This window comes from Lytechinus variegatus, chromosome 7, assembly GCF_018143015.1.
Source record: "Lytechinus variegatus isolate NC3 chromosome 7, Lvar_3.0, whole genome shotgun sequence".
NCBI classification, from domain to species: Eukaryota; Metazoa; Echinodermata; class Echinoidea; order Temnopleuroida; family Toxopneustidae; genus Lytechinus; species Lytechinus variegatus.
Genome location: NC_054746.1, coordinates 44,430,324 through 44,453,459, shown reverse-complemented (window position 1 = coordinate 44,453,459; position 23,136 = coordinate 44,430,324). Strand labels below are relative to the sequence as shown.

The 23,136-nt window shown below is 36.6% G+C and overlaps 1 protein-coding gene across 1 annotated transcript in view; it reads right to left on the bottom strand.

Moving 5' to 3' along the window:
* Nucleotides 1-75: 75 nt before the first annotated feature.
* Nucleotides 76-23,136, bottom strand: part of LOC121419418 (transmembrane protein 151B-like) — a 30,826-nt gene continuing 7,765 nt past the window's right edge. Inside the window, exon 2 of the mRNA XM_041613876.1 lies at nt 76-2,654. Within this exon, the coding sequence (XP_041469810.1) occupies nt 795-2,654 (1,860 nt within the window). The 3' untranslated portion in view covers nt 76-794. The remainder of the gene's footprint in view (nt 2,655-23,136) is intronic.

The window sequence follows — 23,136 nt, the reverse complement described above, 5'->3', positions numbered from 1 at the left end:
TCTCGAAGCTAACTATTCGATGGTGATGAGTTATCACTTTCTATTGGGCTGTAATTTGAAATAGTTTATTCTGTAATCGGTAAACAGTTTCGCTGAAAATTTGTACCTAACAAATTAAAAGAACAATTTATTTTGCTACGTATTTTACCACTAGTGTTGACTAACAGAACAAACATTACAGTACTAACGTCAGTGGTGTGTGGAGAAGCGACGCCAGGTATTTTGATGGGGGAAGACGCCATAAACATGACGTCATATCAGTCCAAAAGTGGTGGTGACCCTGATCTCCTTACCTTTTCTCTTTTTAACCATCATTTTTGTTTGCCTCTTCCTGATGAGGATTACCACCTCCCGTCAAGTAAATCGTAGATATTATACTTGCAGAATTACTAGATTTATTCTTACTTTTCTGTTTAAATTCCTGACTTTTAAAAAGATATAATATCCGAAATTATCCCGTTCTGACTGAAATATCGCCGTTTGCACGAATGAACGCAAGAATATGACAAAATACATGAAAGTTAAACACGAAAGGAAGATATTAGTAAACATGAAAGTACAACTTCATCGGAATTTTCACCTCCGAAGGTCACGGTAACGGAAACAGGCTATTATACCTAACACTGATGATATTTCTCTGGTAGCATATCGACTATTCCCTTGGATATTATAATGCTTACATAAAACACTATCAAAAGGAAGAAAATCTCAGAAACAAACAAAATACTTCATAATTACAGAATAAACATATATATGGAAAGTAATAAAGTCTTTTCGGAAGCTCTGCGATTATATTATACAGACGTCTCAACACTGTCTTCGGCTTGCGTCTCTCCTTCTTCTGCATCTTCATCATCAGGTTCGTTCATATTAAGCGCAGCGTCGTAAGGTGGGGGTGAATCGATGGGTACAACTACCATTCCACCTGTACCTTGACTGTTTTGATTGAATCCATTGGCTCTATGCCACGTGACAGTCCGAACCCCACCATCACCATCCATCAAGACCAACGATTCTATTTGATTCTCATCAGTCTGACTGTCCTCCATACCTTCACTATCTTCTTGCTGACTTCCTTGGCTACCGAAGCACAGTGGCAGGGATGTCGGTCGTCTGTGGCGTCTGTTACTTGGTGTCGACGATGCAGACATTAGTGGTTTTCTCTGGTTAGCGTTCGGCTCGGTATCATCTGTTGTGATCAGTGCAGCCCTATTTTCAGTCTCGCTTGCAGCTCCTGCCGTATGGGAGGAGTTCGTAAATGGTTTAACGCGGTTAAACATATTGCTAATACCTATGGTGTGACTAGATGAACTACGGGATGGAAGTATCCGTAGACTAGTAGAAGGTGTGTGTCCATTGGAAAGAGATCTATTGTGAGTCAAAGGCGATCGCAGTGTCCAGTCACTCGTTGATGACTGCGCTTCTCGATCGTTCGATAAACTTGATACATAACAGAGACCTATAGCTGTTGTCGCAGATCTTTGTAATGTTCTTGAACGTAAAGATCCATGTATGTAGTTGTGTCTCGTGTTTGTATCGTGACTGTTGTGTTCGTGCTTAGCTCGCTGCGCAGCAGATGGCGGACCCGGTCCAGTCGGTGTAAGGCCTGACCGAAGATGGTTTCCATTTGCTATGTCCATAAGGAGTGCCTCTGAGTAGCTGGGAACAACATGTCTATTGTCACGTATAAGTAACTCAAGACTTCTATTACTACCTACAGTATTGAATCTATTTCCATTTGCCCCCTCGCCTGTCCAAGACTCAACTGTGATCATTCCACTATTGTAGTTCGTTCCAAATAATTTCTCGATTTGGTAGTCAACTATTGCAGTTTGCATTGATATTAGGATTCTAAAAGGCCATGAAAGCAATGATAGAGAAGTCACCCAAAACATTGACATTGATACATACCATGGAAGGTTTTCAGAACACGCGTATGTCACCATTTCATCAGTGAACTCAACTTCAGTGAGACCAAGCCCTTCTCGTGTTTCTAAATTTTCATCCCGACCCTCATTCTCTGTAAAGAAACGTGACCTCTGTGATAGATAGTCATTCTCCGCTTCCTCATTTAAAAACATGAAGTTTTTGGTAAACGTGATCCTTGTTAAAGGGTGAAGTTCTAATCCATTCAACTGTCTCGAAACATCTTTTACACCACATTCTCCAAAATCAAATGCGCCAGCTGCTGAGTGTGTGTTTATCCTTTCGAAATACTCTTGAGTCGTTGTATAGGCATCTCCATGTCTATACCGCGTAACCTGGCGTGTATGTCTGTTGTAATGATAGGAGATAGCCCTCCACCAAACCACTGGGTAGGCATTGCGTATCCTACGGATCCGACTGTAAACCGTACTCACGTCTTCCCGATACTGGATCTCAATGCGGACGTCACTGTACCAACATTCCACCAGGTAGACAAGATAGAGCAGGACGAGAAAAGCAACAGGGATGAAGGTGTACCCATCTTGACAAGGACTATCCTTGATCGTGATTGGTTCCTGTTGATAGTTGAGAGCTATGACCTCTACTATGCTGGTCTGACACCAGAATACCACAGCCAGACTGCCATACATGAGGAGGGTTAAGATCAAGCACTTCCAGTGGGTCTCTTCCCGAAGGCTGGTACAAGCTGTACGCCGAATCGGTGTTTGCTGAAAGAGAAACAGATAAAAAAGGGTCTAATTTTTTACATCCTTAATACATTAAGGTAAATTTTGATGAACAATAATTAGAAACATTGTACTTTGCCTTATTTTGATGTATACCCTTTACCCTTTTTAAACATACATTCTTAATTGACCCTTAAATCACACCTTTGCACCAACAGATGTCTGATGAATAAATATTGTGTTAAATTGCTGAGATTTTTCAAGTAAGGCGTCAGTATAAGAAGAAAAGAAAACGTAGACCAAAGAATAAGAGTGTGTGCTCACAGGTAAGAGAGATTTTTACCCACATTCTAATTCTTATTTAGGTAGTACTGTGATAGAGATATCGCACGTTGCAGTTCATGCAAAACGCCTTGAGCAATTGTCAACGCTGTTCCTTTTTCATCTAGCTATAATGACATTCTTATAGCTTCACATCTTGCATTCACTTATCTCAAACAAAGAATTGGATGAAACTAATTTCGTAGGGATCGTGTAGGAAATAATACCACATACAAAACAAAACACTGTCTTTTGAAGACGGCATGGAATTGCTCATCCCTGTGAGATTATGAATGTTTTATGGAACACTCGGAATTAATAAGGCAATTTATGCCCTAGTTTTGTCAGAATCTTAGGGTATGTAATTCTTTATCTTGTCACTTCGCATGCAGTACACTTTCTATTAGCTTGTAATATGGCTGATAAAGGGCAAGGCGAGCGATACAATTGAGTAGTTACATTCTAAACAACCCAAACTAGATACCATCAATCTAAATAGACTCAGAATATCCATTGACATTTCGTGTTGGTCGAATACTATAAACAAATTGCTACATTGTACTTCTAAACAAAAGCAAGCTATATGACCTTAGTGTACTTTTCAATATTTCTCCTACGTCGAATTGAAATAGGGATGCCATGTAGCCTTTGACAAATCGAAGGAAGACAAGCACAATACTACATACAATAGTACCAGATGTTCTATTACCGTCTAATGCTATTAAGGAAAGATTCTGTTTCGTAAACCAATTTGGGAAAATAACAATATTTCCCTGAAGTACATTTTGATTTGAATTTATTAGAACAAGCACTGTAATATGATGACTATTATAGTTTTTCTGCATCTTCTCTCTTTCTTTGATTTTTAATTGACTTTTAGTTTTGCATTTGTCTGGTCATGTTTAAACCGTTTTCTTTTGTAGGTTTCAGTCTCTGGATATATTTCGAAACCATGTAGGGTCATCACATATTGCTCTCAAGTTGATTCCAACATATTTATCATACTAGAAAGAATGTTTTGATTATTTATAGAGTAAGAGCAATTACATTTTTTTATGAAGTATGTTGCCTGATTATGCGTTTTAAATACATTTTGTGTGGGAGGGTGTGGGAAATACAATTCTGTCCTTATATCTGATTTACGACTCAACTTGTACACCATGTGATGTCTAAAATCGAGAAGATGCAATTTTAGTATTGCTACTCGACTATTCCAATTTCCGTAAACAATTTGTTTAATTTATCATGTTTTATTTTTCTTATGTTGCATTATTCCGCCCACAATCGAGGAAGATTCAGAAAGTCATTACCACAATCCTACCAACACAAGATAGCTTTCTATAGATTAGTGGAATCTGCCTCTCTCACTGCCGTGTTTCATTTAAATTTATGCCCGCCTGCTCGTGCTGCAAGGATATGTTAAAAGAACAGCAACATGCATTTCACATTTCTGAAGCAGTCTCTTCAATCTAGAAATGACATGTTGCTTTAAAGTGCAACTAGTGCGAGTGTGGGATTTGTTCTTTATATCAATTCTTCTCATTGTTCAGGAAAACAAAGCGGCGTTGGAGGGGGGGGGGGGGTCAAGCTAAAAAAAGAAAAAAAGGAGAGAAGGAAAGGGAAAGATGGAAATATATTATTTTCTGACTATCATGTCAAAATCTAACCAAAAACCTTATTTTTGGTATTAAAAAATATCGATTTTTTTTTGGTTGGTTCGCTTTGCTCGCTCACAACTTTTGAAGGAAGTTTTGCTTGATCCGCCAAATCTAACCACCTCAAAGATATTGGCCCATTACACCCCTGTCCCGTCCCCTGGGTTTGGTAAGCAAGTAGCTAGACTGTAGACTCATAAAGATGTTCTCATCATTATTACATTATGAAACAATGGGTAACCGACAGAAATTTCGAGTTTGATTAGATTACCAAAATAAGGCTAATGATAAACACAAGAGACATACCTTTACAAGAACCATTGTCATATTAAATCTTCATTATGTATTTTCCTGTATTATGTACTTAACTATCTTCACAATTACTCTTCAAATTAACGCATTGTGATTGAAAATGCTTTTCTTTAAGTATGGTAATGATTATGAATAGAATCCGAGCATTCGTGAGAGGCTGATGGCGTATGTTGTAAAGTAGATGTCATTTCACATCAATAATACATTATTAGTCTGTGTGCTCCAGAGATAACTCCGTTATCTCTGTCACAGTGAGCACCTTTAAGTGTTACTACACTTTTCATTACCTTTGTGCATGTGACATTTCTGATTGTGTGGTCGTGACGTTTTGGCGCGCTTTCTGTTGTAAGAAAAGACAGTCAGCAGGTGGTTTAGGCGGGAAATGCCCTGCAGAGAATGATACAGCTCTGGGCGGGCAAAATTGAGAAGACGTTGGAGGCTGTCTTTGAACAACATATTCTCACACTCTGATGCAATGACGGTGTTATATCCTTCCTATGAATTGTAGGAATTGAAAGAGCTTGAATGGAGTTAGGCTTCGTCATTGAACCATTATATGAAGGAAATAACTTTTCAAAATCGATATGTGACTTGAAGACATGGATCACAAAAAAAAAACGAAACAAGGATCAATTTGAGTATGTTTTTTATCCCTCACAGACAGACGTTAGAAAGATAACAGCCTTACAGATTTGTTTGTATAACGATTCATGACAGTGACAACAGCTCATTGTAAAACACAATTGAATATCTTCTTGTAAATGAGACGCAACCACCAAAACGTGAAACTAAGTTTCACATGCTGCCCCGATGCTGCCCAACTTTCTTCTTTCCTTATTTCAATTATTGTACTCTTTCTAAAGTAAGGATTGATGAAAAATTGGAACGGACTAGGTATAGGCAAAGACAGAAATTCAGCTTGTTCATGATTTTCTCAACTCGGTTGTTTTGATATTACTCTGCAGGCTAAGATTATGAGACGTAGTTTGATTTCCTTGTAAATTCCTGATTAAATGTCACATGCCCCTAGCTTATAACCCTTCTTTATATTTCATGTTCTGGCTTAAGGAAAATAATTTCGAGGCATGTTATCATAATTCCCATCCCACATGTTTACCATCTAGTTAGATGTAGGCAGGCCTAGGATGCATTATACCGAGCGGTAGTTTTAAAAGGAGTTATTAAATCACCAGGTTTGCCCTCCTCTCCTCCACTTCAACCTGTGTTTATCATTGCACTTTGTCGACCCGAGAGAATGCCGAATTAAGATGAAAACCAAGACTGGAGAATAAACCAACAGATGCGTTGACACGGCTGTACCATGCATGTATTAGGCCATGATTACAACAAGGGTATTCATCAGGTCCCATTCCATTTGACATGTTTGATGTGGGCACATTTAAAGCCACCATAGATGTGATTTTGAGAGCGGTCGAAATAAGAGCCGACTGTCTAATGAAAAATGATAAGAATGGAACTCAGGCAGAGACGTCATCAAAATGTCTTCTGATTAATTTTGGTGAAATGATCAGATTCGTCGGGAGTCAGGGGCTTTGTGTTGGTGTCTTGACATGAATTGGGACACACAGTCACCATTCTTTCCCCTGGAGAAGGGAAAACGTCACGTGATCTTCCAATTTCCATGTTCTCTCTACAACGTCACCCCGAAAGTTCAGGAATACAGCAAATATGTTCGATTGGACACATGGACGTCACAGAAAGCGCATTTCAAATATTTTAAGTTTGCTTTTATCGTATGTTAACCATAGTGGTCGCTACAGATCACTTACTTTATGATGCACATTAATTTCGTATTTAAGTTAAGTCAAGCAAAATAAGGCAATTATTAATCTACATGTATATAAATCTATTACAAATTTAATTTTCATTCATTCATTCTTTAGTTCATTCATGTTTTCATTCGAAGTGCATTAATTCATGAAAAACACGTGAGTTGAACCAAAAGGCATTCAGATTGCCCCTTCCAAAAATGTTTTAGAGCGCGGGGCACATTAAAAATCAACATGAAATTAAATTTATTTTGAATATAAGGTGCTTATCTAATTTAGATATTAGGGTTGTTTGTTTATGTGTGTGTCGGTCCCCTTTCACTAACCTCTTTCATTCCACAAACGTACACCTAATTAGATTTAATTAAATGAGAACAAAGGAAACCGAAACCTAAATGTCGGTTCTTTTTGCGGTTTGGCACTCAATCACAGTAAGAAAGATGGCGAATCAGAAGAGAAATCATTGAAGGAGAAACAAGAAATATTTCTGGTCTAAAAATTTTGATTCTTTACAGGTGAGGTAACATGACGTGAATATGGCGGGAATCGTAATGCAACCTTGGGGACTACTTATTGAATGACGTGGAAAAAACGAAGCGTTAAATGGATGCTAATTTGGGCTTACAGAAAAGGAGTGAACGAGAGGTGTTGATGAACCGGTGCACAGTGGGCCGGGGTGAATCAAAAGTGCGCCAAAAGTCATTTTGGGCAATTTCAGATTTTTAATTTTTTTCATGCCCAGCTGAAAGATAACACTTTGAAGAATACTTCAGCAAAATATTTCATTCCAAAATTTGCATAAAGGTTGTTAATTTCCTACCTCAAATCGTAAAATGTGACATTTTTCGAAATGTAGCGTATATGACAACCTAGTTGAAAAACAGGCCATTTCACAAGAGGTTTTTCATTTAGGAATCTGAAATGGCTCCCACATAATCCTGATATATTATTTTTTCGTGTGAAAGGGTTCAGAGTAGATAAAAGACACCTTTCAGGAGGTTTATGGGATGATTATTCCTCGAAATGGGCTGAAAATCCATGTTTTTTGCATTTACATTAGAAACGTTTAGATTTCCGTGGATTTCCGTCTAGATTCTATCATCATCATTTTGCCAAATGTCTAAGCTTGAAGTCGATACCAAATTTAGCTGCCGGTTTTTGCCCGTTTTCATGTTAGAGCCGATATAACTTGACACAACACACCAAAAAGCAGTTCAAAAAACGGTCATTTTTATACCGCGCAGTCATCGTAGCGCACATTGCCGTTCGATTTTGCTGCGAGGACGATTCCCCTTCCATTCCATGAAAATCACATGAATTCCGGGCATAATGTAAACAAAATAAAGGTTGCTAACGCAAATAAGGGCTATACCAACATTTCTTCCAGAGATAAAACTTACTTGTAGAATAATTTCAGCCAAAAATCCTCCTCATATTGATACATTCGTGGTGTTATATACTCTGCGTTTTACACAAGTCAACACAGCCTGATAAAGCACGGTTAATATTTTTTTCAGATTTTAAAGGTTTTTTTAGAAATCTAATTAATGATCATTTTGATGCCATAAAATTATTTTCGGCATCTCATCCACCCTTTTTAGGCATGTGGGAAGCAAAAACCAACATTTATTTTGGTCAATCTTAAAGTAGCACATTACACAAAGTTTATATGCTACACATTGTTTCGCGTAATTTGTCCATTCACATATAGGTTGCCAATCAAAATTTGGTATCAAGGTGACGTCATATCAGCTTTAAATTATGTTCAGTCGATTCTACGCCCCAAATTACCCATAATCAACATGTTAAAGTAAAAATCTAACACGGTATATAATTTTGGCGCACTTTCAACTCATTCTGGCCCACTGTGCGGTGGGGTGGGGTAAATCTTATTCTTTGATTTCTTATGGAATGATGAGTATCGAAAGGCGGATTTAAAGGTGTGTTGCAGACGATGTGAGTGTATGATGTGCGTCTGTGTGTGTGACAATGCTAATTCAATTCCCTATACAATACATCCATAACCTGCTACACTCAACCCTGGTGAGGTAAATGGGGACATAACTGGGACTGGAAATGCGAAACAGCTTCTCGATTTGAGTGACCAGACTTCTAAAAGTGTTATGCGCTATATGTTTATCTTTTTATTTTGTTCAATCCATTTAGTGAAATTAAATCCCGACCAATTATTTTTATTTTGACAATATAGTCTTGGAATATTATTTGGAAAAAAATTTGATAATTGAATAAAGATTCTTCAATCTACAATGCAATTATTCAAAAGAGAATCATATATATAGAGGATGAGAAATATGTTTGAAATCAGCACTGAATAAATATAGAACCCATTGGGAGCAACAATAACAAATGAATGATTTACTCATTTGTATATATTTGCATGAATACGAAGGATTAATGTATACAATGGACTGTCAGTGGTAATATTATTCTTGAATGATTGCTTTATATACGTCTTTTGTTTAGGACAAAAATTGATAGAATCATCACCAATGAAGTCACCAATGATTAGTCGTGCACATGAAATAAATTGCACTTTAGATAGGAATACTGTCAATTACTGATGTCAAGTTCTTTTTCTTTTGATTTTTGCGTCGTTTTTTGTATTATGTGGCTGGTAAATTAAAGTTATTCTTAAAATTTTACCTCCTTTCTTAGTATTCGACTCGCAAACTCGAAGGATTAAAAATCGTACCCGAATGAAAAAGAAGATGGATTGTATTGAATATGGAGAGAGTAACGTCGTCATCAGTGTAAGATGTGTCATAATATTAGCATTGATAGGCTGCTGCGTACCGGGCATATATGCCGACATACTTGACCCTGCGTATTGGGCGGCTTACTCAACAAACGATCACATGTAAATTTGTAGAATGTGAAACCCTGGTCAACAATACGAATCTCCATATCTAAAGAACGTTTTCATAGCCATAATACATGTAGCCGAAATTACAATCCTCAACCTTGGGCTAGCACCTACTCAAATAAAAACTCGATGTAAATGGACTGCTTGAATATGCGCTTTATGTCATTATACGATGTGGATAGAAGTCTCAATGTGAACAGCGTCATAAGATAAACGTATGTTCATGTGCAGGAGGACCAATAAATCTTGAATTAAGGAACAGATGGGAGTACTGCGCTTGTCTTATATGCTAGAGTAAAGACGGTGAGTGTTGCGTATCTGTTATTCATATACTTGAACAAGGTTTTGCTAACCATGTGACCATCTCAAGCTGGTTTCCACAAACTACTGGTGAAGAAAACTTCTGAATGTACACTATTACTAGCGTATATTGGGAATCTTAGAGACGCCGACACAGGATCTCCTCTGCTATAATCATCAAAACTAAAGGAGGTAGAGTAAACAGGGTGAGGGAAGGACTGAAGGAGGAGAAGATATAGAATGTGGAGGAGAGGAAGATTATAAAGATGAAGAAAAAGAAGAGGAAGGAGAAGAAGAAAAAGAAGAAGAAGAAGAAAGAGAAGAAGGAGCACTTTTAAAAAAATAATATAAACAACGACTATGTGAATCGCACAGTAGTTGTTAAAACATTTTAAACAAGAGTTTGGAATCTTAAACAACAAATATTAAATCAAAATATTTTATTATCAATAATTTATGCATTGTTAAGATTTTAAACACCTGTTTAAACTTTTTAAACAACTTACTATGCAATTCACATCGTAAACAGCGTTGTTTATATTATTTTTAACAGTGAGAAGAAGAAGAAAAGGAGAAAGATGAGAAGATGATGAAGAAGGAGGAGGAGAAAAAGGAGAAGAAGAAGAATAAGAAGAAGGTATAGGGGCCTATGCTAATTAGTAAACAAAATATTATTCCTTAAAGTTCAAAATCAAGATTGATTAGGCTATTTTATGTCCAATTGCCTAAAATACTGCTACCACAGTTCAAGAAGATGAACACGCCATTTCGTTTTACGTAATTTAATATTATTTCTTCTAACCAATCAGTAATGTGATTTCAGAGAAAAAAAATATAAAAAAGTATTTGGCATGTCAATAGCTTGATCGTGCGATACATCTAAATGTTCAAGACAATATTTTAGTATGCATTAGTGTATGAAATAGAAGGAGTTATCTCCATAGATTTGAATTGTTTCGCTGAGCTCTCACGAATCAAGTTTAAACTCCTCCTCCGGGGTCACTATAAACGTTTTCAAATCGCTATTATAACTCCCCCTTGTTCAACCCGTCCTTTCGCCGCCACGCTCTTTTCACTGTACCTTCCCATCTATCATGAGGATTACAAAACAGTGTTGGCGCCACAACCACCGCTTTCTACATATCCCTATACGCTCTGATGTCTACCGTAGCCCCCAAGTAAGCATCCTGCTTCAAGTATCCATCCCAACCACAATCTTCGTATCGTTAGTATCTACCATTAGTAGAGGATTATGGGCCATTATATTTCGTAAGGAATAATTCAACAAGTTTCTTAAGAAGTGCCCCAATTCTCCGTTGCGTGACAACATCATAAAATAGTAGATAATAAACATGCGTAGGATTATATCCTCCCTCATAAATTCAATGGCATCTGTTAATGATGTCTAGATGGAAACGCCTTTGATATTTAACAATGCCATTTTTCTACCATGTTGTTTTCTCTACATATTTTAAATCAAATATTGACTACACGTGGTACAAGCGGTGATATTATAACCGATGTAAATTGTGAATAAAAAGGAGGTAATAATAATTTGTAAACAAATTTTCGGCATTACTCCTATGTGTTTAAGATCGCATGCTCGATCTGTAATGAAAATCATAAGTAAGAAAGTTTGTGTTATAGGCCTTAATGATAATACCACAAAATTAAATCTCCCGATGTAAATTGCTATCCACATAAAGATATAACAGTCTGTGTGTTTTTAATAAGTGGGAGCACCCCTGTTAGATTTCGAGTATCAATAATGGAGTGTATAGCGCGCAAGAGTTATGTTCGTCTTCTAGGCCCTGTCTACGATGGTCCAATTAATCGTAACTCTATGGAAATCCATCGGTGTCATAATATTTTCTACAGGAAATTTGCAAAATGTCCTTTGTAAACAAAGGAGAACACACCAAATTGTTAAGAAATCAATGAATTTATGGATATACATTCATTATCTACATTTTTTTTTCTAACAAACATGCCTTTTTTTATAATGATTCTGCTAACTTTCCATAGTTGCGATTGATCGGATCAATCGCAACTCTTTGTAAGACAGGACCCAGATCACCAAAGAGTCAGCCGTGTCTATGCCAAAAATCGCCTCACGAAATCTCAGTATACAGACTTATCATCCTTAGACCACACTAGCTATATCATTTTCGTTTTAACTAGCGTTTTTATCATTATTAAAACACGTCATGTTTATTTAATTATTTTCCGTACAATGATTGACAGTTAACTTCATTCAAAACTTAAATATACATGCAAATACAAATTATCATGTCCACATATAACACTAATAATTTACCAGATGCAATTCAATCATATTTACGATAAGTGTAAACGGATAGAAGTGTAGGGTTTATATTTGCATTATATCACAAGATTATTTTTTAGATAGGGAAATCCAAGGAAATACAAGTGGACATTAGATAATAAAATACTAAGTTTGTGTTATAGGCCCTAATGATAATACCACAAAATTATATCTCAACAAAAACAAAATTATATCTCAAGAGAGAGAGAGAGAGAGACAGGAGAGCTGGTGCTAAAGAAGTATTTTATATGAGGGGATAGAGAAATAGAAAATAGAATAAGGGAATACCAGAAGATTAGTGATGAAATCGATATTAATACCTAAATATTGACACGAATTAATAAATATGTTTAATTTAATCGGATAGAGCTTAAAACCATGAAAAAAAAACACAATTAAAAATAACGCTTCCGATCAGAAAAAATGTGTTTGATTTAACTTGATTTGGTTATGTGAGTTACGCGTGATCGGAAATTCAGTGCAAGAAGAGTGTGGTATAAAACTAATCAGAAGTGTCTGTTAAACAATAAATCATAGATAATCTTTTAACTATACTTCATTTACACCAGTGTTCAAAGCAAAGAAGAATGTGCACATTTAGGACGTCAAAATAACACCATTACAGCCACTGGGCTAGATTTATGAACCAATATTGGGATTGCCTATGGAAGCCAAGTCTATTGTATCACATCACATTCAAACTCAATTATAGCGCTGCCATTTGTACAAAGATCAATAAGTTTTGATTACATTGATAATTTCCCCTCTGTGATGAATGCTAACGTGTTGATTTACATCTTAATAACATTTGGTGAATTTCTGATAAGGTCCACCAACGGATGAACCGCCAAAATTTAATCCCACTCACGATAGTTTGTGATCAGAATCGTTTAGGATTTCATCTTTCCTTACGTCTTTCCTTTCTATTCTTGAGCTATAGACACCATCGGCAAGAAGTCAGTTGGATTGGCTTTCATCAACAGGCACACGGCCTATGTTCAAATCTAGTTTACTCCTCATATAAAGAGACGTCTCCCCTTCCGTCTCAATGCATAACAAAGAGAGACACCTGGGTTTTTATTTCGTCTTTACCACTCTCGGTAGCGGGAAATTTGTGAAGTGAATATTGACTCCACGTTCTTGAGTTTAAGGTATAGAAATTGTATTGATGCCGTATTGTAATAACGCAATCGATTCTTTTAGCAGGGTGAACCCAAGAAAAACAGAAGTGTTCTATTTCAAAGTCAATCTAACTATGACGTTATTGAGAGAACTCCCTGTCTGAGAATGCCTAGAAACAGTAGCGTGAAATTAAAGGAGGCAGATTGAAAATGAAGAGAAGGATGGACGATGCCCCGGGTCATTATGGCTGACTTGATGAATATAGAGACCGCGAGATGGCATAAGGACCTGCGTAAGTGGCTTTCTTTCAGACAACCGGAAGTCGTGGAATTTCAGTCTATTTTCAAGGGATCCAAGCAAACCATTGCTGCTACCCATCATGTCTATCTTATATTCTTGTGTTTAATTACCAAGACATGCTAATGACCACGTTGGTGACTTGAGAGTACTCCTCTAGCAGAATTACTGAACTCGTGCCTTGATCTGAAAGGCTCCTCACAAAAAGGAAGAAAAAGACGTCAGGCAAGCGCCATTTTACTCCTTAGAGGAATTCAATAGAGAGAAGTGCCAGAAGCAGGGATACCCAAGTATAATTACGTTTTAGCGCCATGAGCAGAGTAAGGACTGTCGAAGAAAAGAAAATGACACCGATTCCTGGGAGCTAATATAAGTGAAAAGAAAACAACTGAGGCTAATAAGATATGTCACATCATCATGTCCTTCTTTTATTAAATTATTTTACACCGGCACAGAGAAGTGATATTTTGATATGAAAACTTATATCAATTATGTCGCGTGTGATACAATCCCGTCGTTTTTTGAGCATCACGAGAGAGAGAGAGAACAAAGTATGAATAAATTTCAGTTGAAATTAGCATTAAACCTTCCAACGAATAGTGTTCTTTTTTATTTACCAGTGTATATGCATATCTTTGATGTTGTTTAGTGTTTTGTTTTGTTTATTTACAATGATGTCATGATGGCATCTTCTCAGTAAAAAGTATAGGTCTTGTATAATGTTTTAGTCATCAAAATGGCGAAAGTGGTATTAACGACTTAGGTTACCCTTATACATTGATAAATTCTTGAAAAGATATCTAAAATTTAAATCAGTTTAAACATCTACAATAAACCCGATTCACATGCCGTCTGACCCACACAGTGTCTTACACACGAATTCCCGCACACCCCACATCATAAATACAATTCACCCACATACTCACCATCTGGCTCGCCCTCCCTCTCATGTCTAACACACCAATGCTCTTTCTTTGCTCTTTTATACCCTCACCCACACAACCTCTCCTCTGTCTCTCTCACACACGCCCTACGCACACCCTCTCTCATACTCTCACCGACACCCAGAAACCCTCACACTCATCCGCACACCCACGCTTGAATCCCACACACTCACATCCATGTAAATATCTCGCACAAAAATCATCCTGAACATTGGTAGTACATACTGCATTCGTGCTATTTTACACCCCAAAACATGCACATGCATTTTCCCAACGTCTTCGGTAGACTTGTATATTTGATCCTAGGTAAAGTAGAGCATGAAAAAGTGCGTAAGATAAACAGAGCGTGCTCGTTCACAGAACAAACTGTCTGGACAAGAAGCAATGACATCAGTTGTCCCCTTCTCTATCGATTCTTTTATCAGAGACCTCCTCTCTTGTGCTAGTACCCACTGTGTACAATGCAAAGGTTACCTTCAATAAACTGTATACAATAAGACCCTAAAATATCATACATACACAATCTCTTTAATTTTCATTCCTTTCTTCATAAAAAATGAATAATGAAATTTTGATTTTTGACAGAAAACAATTTCTTTAGCGACATTTATGAGCAGAATTTGAATGACACACAAAGAGAGTTAAATGGATTTCCTACCTGAATAGACGTCGTGACTGATTTTTGTCCTTCTGTAAAATCTTGTTTTTTATAACAGTGCAGAGAAGGCTTTTTGAAAATATAGCTTGGAATATAGCAGAAATTAAAATAAACAAACAGGCAAAATGATAATAAAACACAATAATGATTCGAGTTTTACATGTCTATACTAAAGCCCTCGTAGTGATGTTTGTTTGGAATTAACATTTGAAGTATTCATTTTCAAACATGTCAAATGTTATTTGAAAGGTCAGGTAAAGTGTCATTTCGCAGAAATCCGTGAGCAGTATACCAAATGCGTGGGAAACACTATGAAGAATGAATTCTACCACCATGGTTACAGGATAAGCAGCTAACAACCTATCAAGATTGTAAAATGCAAGATATATCAAAGTACATTAATCTTACTTTAGGTTTTTCTTAATGTATGTACAAGATATAAGCGTGAAAAGGCAATTGCAGGACTTCCCAGTCTATTCATTACAATGGCGAATATATTCACAGCTTTATGCAGTGAGCGCGGATAAACAACATCCCGAAGCACATAGTAACAGTTGAAATAAGCAATGTCGACAAGCGAAAGAAACGAATTAATCCGGGAATTAGACCTCGTGATGCCTTTGCCATTAGGTTCTTCACACGTCCAAACCAAACTGATAAATGGACAGCAGCTCTGTCTAAGGTATTAAGTAAAGAACCAATGACATACAATTGGCAGTGTGAAAAGACGAAATCCCTCGTGGCGACATCGCATCGGCGCGAAAACGAATTTATCGGTGAGAGCGGTCGTATGCGCGCTCATCGCTACACACCTTTTCTTCAGCATGCATAACACAAGGAAAAGAGACAGGAGGGGCAGGTTTCCATGAGGGCATAAATCTCATATTTGGTGAATTAATCACCCAGATTTTTCCCTTGTCGGATGGCATTTACTGACAGGATTGCTGTCCATGTAAAGGTATCGGAGATGTAACTAAGCTTCATTGGATATGATTTCGGTATTTGATGTGGGATTCTTGCATACGTCGTTTAGTGTTACGGTCACTCCCTTCAATCACACTCCCAAGACGTCTCGGGCTTAATAATGCAGGGCTCTACAGATATTCAAGATTATTTAATGGAAAATGAAATAAGTGCAAATCCACCCTAAGGTTATGTAAATATTTCATACTCGGTCCAAACACTTAGTGATTTGACGGTCTAACAGGCCGCAAAAGATATACCTTGAGGCGTGGTCCACCAGTGTTCAATGCGACGTCAAACTCAACACGTATTTAAATAGTGAAATTGATTCTAATAAGATATTCAAGGAAATGCAACGGCAAATATTCTGACTCATAGCTAGATGAACTAGAGTTGAATAATGAATAGACTGAACTTGAGGATGCTAATTTATATTCAATATGCGGCACAAAAAAATTGTGTTGCAGTTTACTACACAATATAAAACAGACGTTGTAATATACTATCGATTTTTTTTAGAAACAAGTGATCGGAAAGTGGCCTATATATCTACACATCATTCAATGGCACAATTCTCTATCTTCAACTTTCCGATGTCATTCATACAAGTACTGCAAATATTACTTTTGTTCACAACTTAACTTCAGCGAATATAAATCTCCGATAAATCCTTCTAGTGGATTTATTATTATACTTTTTGCTATGAAATCAACGTATATTGCAACGAACTATTCAAACATACGGAAAATTACATTTCTGATCTTTAGTTTTAGTTGATTAATATATATTTACCATAATAGATAAATCAAAGATGATATCATTCATTAGTTTATACATGTAAATGAAAATCAGCAAATATATTTGAAAAAAAAGGAATGAATGATTCAATAAATCAATTAACCTTTTTTGCAATCTGCATTTCGTTGACAGTCAATTAGGTTTCACCTCGGTCATGGAATGATTTATCTTTTAATATTCTTTTTGTGAGATGACGAAGATGAGTGGAAGAGAAATGTTGGGATGTCCATAATGAAACCACAGGTTCAGAATACGGGTTAAAGCTTAAGACCCAAATCTCTCAAAGAGAATGGCAAACAAATATTTGTAATCGAAGATTTATTTTTTTCGATGTTAATTACATTCACATTAGAGAATTTAGTTAAGTTGCCAATATATATGTGGACACGTTTCTTTAATTATTTCACTTGATAAACATGTTGTTAAAACAGTAGCGATAAATAACCTGAAGGAGTGATTGGAATAGCTAATAACGGGAGGAAGGTCTTCGCTGTCACCTTACGGGAAGGTGGGCGTTAATCTAGTGGATTTGGAATAACAAAGGATGCCTTCAACACGCTAATAAATAATCATGTATTTCTTGGCAGAAGATAATATACTCAAATTTGATGCGAATACAACACAGAAACTAGAAGTGCGGTGTAAAATGAAGGGGGCAATGACCAATAAGTAATAACAAAATCGACAAATAATTGATTTCTGACTGGGCATCTAATAAAGCGATACCGCAGAGGAGACAAGAAAACTTGCCTATAAATATCCTAGTGATCATTACATAGTCGGTCAAAAATTGATATCGACAAACCATAATTGATCCAAATGGTTTCACAATTACATGTTTCATGATTAAATTCGGATTGACAGAAAAATTACAAAGAGCTTGGCATGATACCGACACATAGATTTAAACTGCATTTTCAATTTTTAGTATTATTACTAAGAAATTGAGATGTTTTTTTTAAATCAGAGACTATACGGGGAAAACGTACGATATGTGACATAGAAAAGTAAATTTAAATACCCACATTACTGAATTTAACCTTAATTACATTTTTCGCTAGAATTTTAACACGTTCTTTCGTAAGATAGTTAGAGATTGTTTACATATATTGTTTATTGATAGAGTTTAAATGCACTTAATAATTTTCATTTTCAGTTGTGTCCGTTTTTCTTAATTTTTCCCCAGACCAGAGTAGGGCGTGTTATTGAGAAATAAACTTGCAGCTTTGCTTACATAAATACAGAAGTGATTCAAAAGTTGATGGGTAAAAATAATAATACATTTCAATTCCTTACTTGTCAAATTCATGATTACTGACACCACCTATTGTCGTCACCCCTACAAATGTCTTATTTGGGCTTTGAAGCAAAAATCTGGGTCACCAAGTCAAGAACCTGACATTAAATGGCAGCATAGGCTATACTCCAATGCTATTAAAAGGCAGATCGACATGAAACCAAAAACTATGCCTCCTCTTCACTTACGTTAGGATCTACAAGTGTGAAACCCCTTATTGAGTTGTCCTAGATTTCTGGCGGAGCTGTTCCAGATACTGCTTTCAGCCAGGTACTTTGTAATCCTTAAATATCCATTATCAGGTGGTACACGTGATTAATCGTTGTCAAATTACACTGTGGGTCTAGCTACTGTAATATTTATACCCAAGAGATAAACAACATCGAAGATCGAATGAGAATGCATGTTTTACACCCAAGGTCCTGCCAAATCCGTACTGATGTAAAATCACTGTGAAACAAAATCTAACCAAGAATAAAATCAATATTGTCGAAGAAAATAGTATCTAATGTTTGGAAACGTTTTGGCTTACTCGAAAACGTTGTGTCTGATGGGTGTGTGTTAAAATAGCAAGTGTTACAAATTTTATTTAGCTCACACTGTTAAAAAGCCCGGATTAAAAAAAAAAAGATTATGCAGAAAGCAACAACAGAATCATTCTGTAAATTCATAAAACATGAATGTTTCTGCAATTTAACAGAACAGGTATGTTTAAAAAGGGGAAAAGGCTGTTTTATTTAAGGAAATTTGTAAGGTTCCATACACCAAATACCAGTTGTAATTTTACATGATAATTAATTAAAGATTACATTGTGTTCTCGAGACTCTGCTGCAGGAACTTCTTTTATTTTAAGGATAAATTTTCTAAAAGTGCAAAGTATGAAAAGAAACTTTATCTAGACGGGTACAGTTCGGAACATTCTATTCTTTGTCATATAAAAATATTTATTCTAGGAATTGGCTATGGGCTACGTAAAGAACCGAATGATATGATCAAGAGAATTCAATGAGGTAATCACCCGTAAATAAATGCATTTTCTGCAATCTTATTCATGTCTAAATCTTGAGAGACAACATTTCATCCTCCGGGGCCTCAAGGTTCGTTCCATGTACGACCTTGACATTTGAAATCCAATCGTCAACTCTTTTCTCATTTTCAGTGTTGATATCCTCTCACATTTAACCGAAGGGATAAGGAAAACAGATTTATTGATTTGATTGAAGATGATCGGGAGATAGTTTATCTTTATATTAGAAAGTGTTAGCCGTTTCTTCATGGTTAATGCGACAGTTTAATAATACCTCGAAAAAGGGATGCCAATGGTGACGCACTCACATCTTTAATTTCATTCAGTTTAATAGATAGAAGAGTAAAACGATCATTGCATTAAAATGAATTGAACACATATTTTGTTTATATTTTTTTTTTACATCTAAAGACGAAAGTAAGGATGGAAAATAAGTAAAAGTCATTGAATGAATACTCGAAAGCGAAAACAGGAGACGATATTCAAGGTCGACTGATTTGTCAAGAAGAATTTCATTAGGGAACCAGTCCATTGCCACTGATCTGCAGTGGCGCCTTTGTTTTTATGCTTCTTTGTAAGAGCGTCAAAGCGTGAGAGTTCTTCATCAACTCTAACCTCACTGCCCGGAGATACACAGTCAGTTTTGAATTCGATGACTTTCTCACTGCATTGGTAACACGTTTTGAACCCTCTAAGTTGACATGGATGTGGATGAACGGTGTGCGAGGGAGAGATTGTGGCAATGTGAACTACATCTTGTATACGTGCGTTAAGAGTCCCAGGTGGCAAATGATAGTGATCGGAAGAGAGGATGAGATGCGTAATAAAGCCATGAATATTAGAAGCCTTGTGCTTCACCCTATTATCATAACGACTCTTCCAGCTTCTACTTGTTGCTCTTTGTACTCAATAAGTAGAAATGAATTGTGTGTGCAATCGGAGATGATTATGTTAAATAAGGACGGTCTCTTTCTAATACTCTTATTGCTTAACGTCATTCTGTGGAGCCGATCATTATCATGAGAATGGTTCTACTGTAGTTGACATGGTCACCTGTGGTTGACTGTAGTTGTCACCTAAAAACAATTATATAAAACAAGAAATGTGAAAAAGCATACAATGTAAATTGATTAAATATTGCACAATTTTCTAAAGATCCAGCCAGGACCAGACCTTGGTATCACCGTTAGTCATACGGTTACATCTGGTACTGAGATTATTCTCATCTGCCCCTACCAGGCTGACATACGATTACCTAATTTGCCTACTTTAATCATTTCTACCATGTCTACCAGATCTTGTTCTGGTCTGAATCTAACTATCTACATGTTTATGAAAACTACCATCTTGGTGTTTGCATACCTTTTGGTCACAGAAAAAACACATTTAAATGCTAAAATATTTTCACTGTAAAACTGCATTCCTCATTAATGTTCTTGATCTTAAAGATGTAAGCTCACGTAGCTCAGAGAGAGAATCATTCCTTCTTATTAAAAAAAAATCGACAAAACCATAGTTGGCACTATTGTGTCTGTGCGCACATAACGATGGGAAACCCCACTGTTTCCTTTTACACAAAAAAACGGATGCCTTAGATACTCATTGCTAGCCTGGGCAGAGTCATTTACCTCTTTGTAGATCAAGGTCTTCATTTTATCTCCTTCTTTCCAATTTAGGATGAAACTAGATACATTATTGGCGGAGGGTAGATGAAGAGATCGGCCTCTTGACTCAATATTTGACCACCAATCACCACTTCCGTTTGCCGTCTACCGACCCGTTCCCAGAGTAAAAAGGAAAAAAAATACACGGAGGCTGAAATAGCCACTCTAAATGAATTCATTGGTTGGTGCTATTCCCAATGACCTATAAACTTTCTTCCTTTTCCCTGGACTACGAGGACGAATTTATGAGTCAACTCCGCCAAAGTTAAAGGTCCGCATTTTCGTGTTATGCTATTTAGAATGAATCCTTGCTAAGTGGGCTACACTTACAGAAGCTGATTCAGAGAAATGGTGCCAAGGAAAAGATAATAATATTAGCAATCGCTCTTCATTCTACCAAATGTTGAATTTAATAATATAAAACATATTTGAATGCTTTTAAAGCTTATTTTTGTTAAGGTTGTTCACAAGGAACGTTTTATTAACAATAACTTTGACTTCAATCGTAGAAAAAATTTATAATGCTCATTTATTGATAACTATATGCTTTACATTTTCATCAATATCTCAAACATTGTGCATTACAATAGACATAATTTATACATATATGAAACATACATCGTTTGGTTCATAAACTATATTCCAGTTATACTTAATGCGTAAGTATAACTGGAGCGTTGTGGCCCAGTGGATTAGTCTTCGGACTTTGAAACAGAGGGTCGTGGGTTCGAATCCCAGCCATGGCCTTCAGCAAGAAACTGATCCACAATGTGCTGCACTAAACCCAGGTGAGGTAAATGGGTACCGGTAGGAAGTAGTTCCTTAAAAAGCTGTGTGCGCTATGAACGCCTAGCTTAGCCGGGTAATAAAGGAGCGCCTTGAGCACCTAACAGGGTGGATATGTGCGCAATATAAATACCCTATATTATTATGTAACACTCCCAAAATCGAATAATCAAAAGCTATAAAGCGTAAAACCACTTTTGCTTCAATGTTTTGACAATATATTAAAATGACCTATATGCAAAAATACACCTTCACATGAATGAATGCTTTAACATCATTCCCTTATATCATTCACCCGATTACGGTTTGCAAGAACCTTCATTGTGAATTTCAGCTAAATTATGCATGCATGAAATCAGTTGTCTGTATTATGTTTGATATTCTCTCGAACCAGCCTTGTTTTCATTAAGTACACGCGAGATTGATTTTGTTACTATTCTGGTCGTGTCATACAAGGCTTGAATATTCTTCTGCCTTTCTCTGAATTAAGGTACATTATCTGTGGTGATGGGGTGCATCAGAGCTCTGGTTTCGATGATGATGGTAATAATGGATTCCCATATATCTGATTAGTGGTCTCCCAAGCCACGCGTGAAACCGAACTCTCCCTTGCATTGCCATGAAGCGCATCTAAAGAAGCGCTACTGGGCAATGTGTGGGATTTGCAGGCACGGCCAATACAAGCCATCCAGTTCAATTTATGTCGCCATATCCTAAAGCAATGGGTCTCGCTGTATATGAGATAGAGAGGGAGAGAGCTAGCGGTAGGAAGGGATGATCCTGCTACATACTCATTTCAATACCACAGTGATTAGCTTTATAATGTGCAATTATCTAAAGCAACGGTATTAAACGGCAGATTTTTGAGGGTTGGATACTCTGTGCGCCAATTAGTCCTGATAATATAGCTTTCCTTAATGAGTGCTGGCGGCAGTGTATGATGTAGCGAATATTCAACAAGTTGTGAAAAGGACGACGGCTTTGAGGTTTACTCAACTCATCGTGCAACTGAAGACGAAATGTAAATTGCAAGGCAGTTTTGATAAAAGTTGAAGGAGTGTTTGGCTCCTTTGTGTGGAAGAAGAATCATACCTTATTATTTGATAAAAAAAAATGAATTCGTGGAAATATACAAAATGAATCCATCTGTTCATTCACTAGTACCGTGTGGACTTATCAGGATTGTCTTCTTAGATTATTTATCTGTCATTTTCCAACGCTGTACCATGTATACCTATTCTAATTTTCATGCAAGTTTTAATTTTGAGGTATGAAATTCATATATTTTTTGTAAAGTTAAACATGATAAAAATGCACACGGTAGAGAATTTGAACTATTGGCTTGGTCGACAATGATCGGGTGATGATTTTTACAGAAA